The following is a 5,234-nucleotide window of genomic DNA, read 5'->3' as shown; positions in this document are numbered from 1 at the left end:
CCACCTTCCCCATCCTTTTTAGCCCTGGCTGGACCCTCTCCTGTTGCCCACCTTCCCCATCCTCCTTAGCCCTGGCTGGACCCTCCCATGTTGCCACCATTCCCACCTCTTCCTCTCGTCTGTTCTTCCACAGAGGAGATTTCTGACCTCACTGAGCAGATCGCAGAGGGAGGGAAGCATATCCATGAGCTGGAGAAAATAAAGAAGCAGATTGATCAGGAAAAGAGTGAACTACAGGCTTCTCTAGAGGAAGCAGAGGTACACACCTTGTTTGCTCAGTTGTCCATTATATTGGGACTCAGACTAAAAAGAGAATGACAACAGAGGTCTACCATTTTGTGGGCTTTAGGGGGACAATGCTCATCATCAAGGAAAATTCGGGCATATATATGTCACAGGTGCAGAATCGGTGCTCTAAACGGAGATGTGTGAAAGTCTGGGGAGGGGGCTCAATGGCTCTTTGAGAAGTCACCATAGCGAGGTCACCAAAATGTCACTTTTATTAAAGGCATCTCTTGAACATGAAGAGGGCAAAATTCTACGCATCCAGCTTGAGTTGAATCAGGTGAAATCTGAGATTGACCGCAAAATTGCTGAAAAAGATGAAGAAATAGATCAGCTGAAGAGAAACCACCTCAGAGTCGTGGAGTCCATGCAGAGCACGCTGGACGCAGAGATCAGGAGCAGGAACGATGCCCTGAGGATTAAGAAGAAGATGGAGGGCGACCTGAATGAGATGGAAATCCAGCTGAACCATGCCAACCGCCAGGCTGCAGAGGCGATCCGGAACCTCCGGAACACACAAGGAATGCTGAAGGTACCTTGGGGGTGAACCCACACTGTGCTGGCAGGCGAGGTGTTGCTGTAAGCTCGTCTTAAAATTTTAGGAAAATTACAGGTCATAAATCATCAAAGCAATGTATATATAAAGATTGTATATTGAAAAGACGCTAAATTCTGCCTGAAAGGTCCAAGAGAGAATCTGCTTTGTCATCTGAGACAAAATAAGTGGTAAATATGTGGAGACAGAGTGTTGACAATTTAGCCTTCCAAGTACGAGGACTGTAGGCATGACCTACCAATTCTGACTCCTGGACTTCCTTCTTAAATATGTAAAATAATGTAATCAGGTTATCTGATTTTTGAGGATACTTTTCTGATACAAAATTCCATAGATTTATCCATGATTGTTTTTATGATTTGGGATCTGAACTAAAACATCATGTCATTAATGGTACTTATAGATGTCCCTATTGAATCAGGCTCTGAGTTAGTAAGATCCAGATGTGAGCGTGATATTAAATACGAATCCACTTTAACTGGAACACAAGTCAGAGCTTTTCTTATTTCTGTGCAGGACACTCAGCTGCACCTGGATGATGCTCTCAGAGGCCAGGATGACCTTAAAGAGCAGCTGGCCATGGTTGAGCGCAGAGCGAACCTAATGCAGGCTGAGATCGAGGAGCTGCGGGCATCCCTGGAGCAGACAGAGAGGAGCAGGAGAGTGGCGGAGCAGGAGCTGCTAGATGCCAGTGAGCGGGTGCAGCTGCTGCACACTCAGGTGAGGTTTAGGACCAGGCTTACTAAAAGCTAAAGGCAGTCTGAGGGGATGTTCACAAGATATACAAGTAATGTTGGCCATTGTAGCACAGATAATAAAAACCCAGAGACAGATATTGGGGTTCAAGCTGAAAGATCAGAGAAGTAAAGCGATCAATCACTAGACAGCACTTAACTTCTACAAAGTCTTCAGACTGAAAAAAGATTGAGTTCCTGTCTCATCCCACCTTACATCCCTCTCTAGTGCTGGGATTAAAGGTGTGCACCACCACAGCCCGGCCTCAGTGGCTAACTAGTGTGGCTGTTGGGATTAAAGGTGTGTGCCACCACTGCCTGGCTTGTATCACTGACTAGTATGGCTGGCTTTTCTCTCTGATCTTCAGGTAAGCTTTATTTGTTACATAATAAACAAAATATCACTATAGGCAGGGATACCTTCCCAGGGTTTGGGGAAATGCACAGAACGATCTAAGTATGTACTGAGACATAGACAGTTCACAAGTCCACTCAAATGCTGGTGGACTTGTGGACTTGGAAGGATCTGGAGCTTAAAGCTTATATAAAGAAGCACAGAAGACCACCCATGAGTAACGCATACAACACTGGTGGCCGTCTTATCTTTAGAAACTCTACACAGCAAACAAACAGTAAAAAATGTAAAATTAATAACTCATCACTATATTTATTATCACGTGTGTACCTAAAATTAACATCACAGGATCTATAAAGAGCTCTCGGGTTCAAATTCCTGGAGCCATATTAGTGCTAGCTACCACTTGTGTTCTACAGTGCATTTGTTAAGTAAATGTTGGCATTTTTTTTTTTTGCAAAAAAGTATACAAAAAACATTCAAAAGGGTAAGCAAAAGTGTTATTAATGGTTGTTTCTGGTTACTGAGCATGTATTTTGTCTTTTGTTAATACGCATGCCCTCTACTTTTTAAATAATAAACCTATGTAACAGATTATCTTGAACACTGTAATTATCTAAAATCAGCAATTATGAAAAAGTTCAAATCAATATTCTAATTTTAAAAATCAAATTAATTAATATTTAACACTTTTCTTACTAATTATGACTATCTAGAATTAGCTCTTTCAAATACTATTAACTTTCCAAAAGCACGGGTATTCATGATTGGCCCACCTTTTGTACCAGTAAGGATGCTATTTATGAACTTATGACAAAGAGTCAGTCAACCAATACAGATGAGCAGCTAAAACTGGTAAGTTATTTTCATCAGCGGTGTGCTACACAGCAGTTTGGAGCTGGAAGATTTTACTCTGTGTTTTTATAAGTATCCATGGATAACAAGGAAATACCTTTGGCACAAGAGATTAAATTTTACATGGAATCATTTATGTTTTAGGACCAGGGATATAGGTAGAAAAAAACCACAAACTTGGAAATGACTTCTAATTTTGTTTTTATTCTGAACATTTCTAATTATCAGCTTTTAGGTATTATTAACTAGTTATAAATGTTATTAAATGTAGATTTTCTTTTTTTAAATTGCAACAGAACACCAGCCTCATCAACACCAAGAAGAAGCTCGAGACAGACATTTCCCAAATCCAGGGAGAGATGGAGGACATCGTCCAGGAAGCCCGCAATGCAGAAGAGAAGGCCAAGAAAGCCATCACTGACGTGAGAAGGGGGCAAGATGGAGGTGACAAATCTGAATCCCGCTGGACCTTCTTAGCCCTTACCCAGCTCTGTTTTATCATTCACCAGGCTGCCATGATGGCAGAGGAGCTGAAGAAGGAGCAGGACACCAGCGCCCACCTGGAGCGGATGAAGAAGAACATGGAGCAGACGGTGAAGGACCTGCAGCACCGTCTAGACGAGGCTGAGCAGCTGGCGCTGAAGGGCGGCAAGAAGCAGATCCAGAAACTGGAGGCCAGGGTGGGTGCCGGCCTGTTCTTTCTGCTCCCACCCTGTGCGTGCGAACAGCCGCAGGCAAACTGTTACCCATGCTCTTCTCTTCCAGGTGAGAGAGCTGGAAAATGAGGTGGAAAACGAGCAGAAGCGCAACGTGGAAGCCGTCAAGGGTCTTCGCAAGCACGAGAGAAGAGTGAAGGAGCTCACTTACCAGGTGACTGGCCTTCCCTTCTCGGCCAGGCCCCCTGTGTCTGGGAAAATAAAGATGGAAGGGTAGTGTCAGCTGACAACACTCTGTGTTTGCTGGGTCTTTCAGACCGAGGAGGACCGCAAGAATGTGCTCAGGCTGCAGGACTTGGTGGACAAGCTACAGACTAAAGTGAAGGCCTACAAGAGACAAGCTGAGGAGGCGGTGAGTATCTCCACAGGAAAGGGGTGCTCCGGGGCCATGTGCGCTTCTGTGAAGGACCCAAGTCCCTCTCATTCAAGGGACTTTCTTCTAAGGCAATGAACAGGCCAGGAGCCCCAAATTAAGTGGCAAAATGAATATTTATTTGAAAAGCCAAGATTTTGCTACAAATCATCAGAGCTTTAGATATTCTAGTTCATTTCTCTGAGACTACATCAAGTAACACTTCAAAGGAGTTAACACAGAAATGCTTCGCCACTGCCCTATTCTTACTATCTAGAACATTCCAAATTCCCAGCATTCATAGGGACCATGCAAAAGAGAGCCTGAATTATTCTAAGCCTTCTCTGACATTAGGATTAAATCCAGTTCTGAACTTTAAAAAACATTCATCTTTCTCATTCAGTAAATGCTTCACTCTGCCTTGGGGCTCTCTGTACCCAATATCACTCCTGTGACCTCGCTTTAAAGTTGGTTTGCAGAAACAAGATGGAATAACATCCCTGCTTCTGTGGCCTCTGTATAGTCACCCAAGCATCCCCAGCTTGAAAAGGAGTCAAGTGAAAGAGACTAAAGAACAGGAATAGGGTTGCAAGCATTCTCGTTCGTGTAGTCAAATCCATGGGAGGTTCTGCCCCAAATAAGAATGCCTCCAAATGACAGGACCTTTTACTTTCCCATTCAGGAAGAAATCCTGTAGCTTCTTTTAGCAACAAGGGAAATTAGCGAGCAGGAAATGTCAACTCTTGTTCTTTCTGATGTATTTCCATTCCCAGGAGGAACAATCCAACGTCAACCTGGCCAAGTTCCGCAAGATCCAGCATGAGCTGGAGGAGGCTGAGGAGCGGGCCGACATTGCCGAGTCCCAGGTCAACAAGCTGCGGGTGAAGAGCCGCGAGGTCCACACCAAAGTCATCAGTGAAGAATAATAATCCATTCTTCTGTTGAAAGGTGACAGAAGAAATCACAAAATGTGACGTTCTTTGTCACTATCCTGTATAGCAACTAAATAAAATCTGCAGATAATTTTGCAATCGAAAGGTTCATTTGTCTTTTAATGATAAACTCCAGGATGTTTTGGAGAGCAACTCATTTCTTAGACATTTGTTTGGTACCTACTATATGCAGAGACAGGAATACCACTCAACCAACTTCACTGACCATTGAGTACGTGTCTGGTACAAAAATGGTCACCAAGGAAATGAGTTATCCCTGTCTCTGAGGAACTCAGCTGAGAGGGTGGGGGGACAAATACTTCAGACAGATGTGGAAGGGTATACATACGCAGACAGAAGACCAAAGATAATGTATGCTGAGGATATAAGGTGATACCCAGGAGTCCACAGAGACTTCTCAGAGGAGACTGTGAGTTCCTTCCTCAGAG

The 5,234-nt window shown here is 43.7% G+C and overlaps 1 protein-coding gene across 5 annotated transcripts in view; it reads left to right on the top strand.

Annotated features, from left to right (window-relative positions):
* Positions 1 to 4,779, top strand: part of LOC101996119 (myosin-4) — a 24,373-nt gene extending 19,594 nt beyond the window's left edge. For all 5 annotated transcript variants that reach the window (XM_026780283.1, XM_026780282.1, XM_026780281.1 and 2 more), the window contains 8 exons: positions 134 to 258; positions 509 to 817; positions 1,358 to 1,561; positions 3,082 to 3,207; positions 3,295 to 3,465; positions 3,551 to 3,655; positions 3,758 to 3,853; positions 4,627 to 4,779. In XM_026780283.1, the coding sequence (XP_026636084.1) occupies positions 134 to 258; positions 509 to 817; positions 1,358 to 1,561; positions 3,082 to 3,207; positions 3,295 to 3,465; positions 3,551 to 3,655; positions 3,758 to 3,853; positions 4,627 to 4,779 (1,289 nt within the window). The remainder of the gene's footprint in view (positions 1 to 133; positions 259 to 508; positions 818 to 1,357; positions 1,562 to 3,081; positions 3,208 to 3,294; positions 3,466 to 3,550; positions 3,656 to 3,757; positions 3,854 to 4,626) is intronic.
* Positions 4,780 to 5,234: the final 455 nt, after the last annotated feature.

This window comes from Microtus ochrogaster, chromosome 7 (genome assembly GCF_000317375.1).
Source record: "Microtus ochrogaster isolate Prairie Vole_2 chromosome 7, MicOch1.0, whole genome shotgun sequence".
Classification (NCBI taxonomy): domain Eukaryota; kingdom Metazoa; phylum Chordata; class Mammalia; order Rodentia; family Cricetidae; genus Microtus; species Microtus ochrogaster.
Note: the sequence above shows the minus strand (reverse complement) of the source record. Positions and strands in the feature narration are given on the sequence as shown.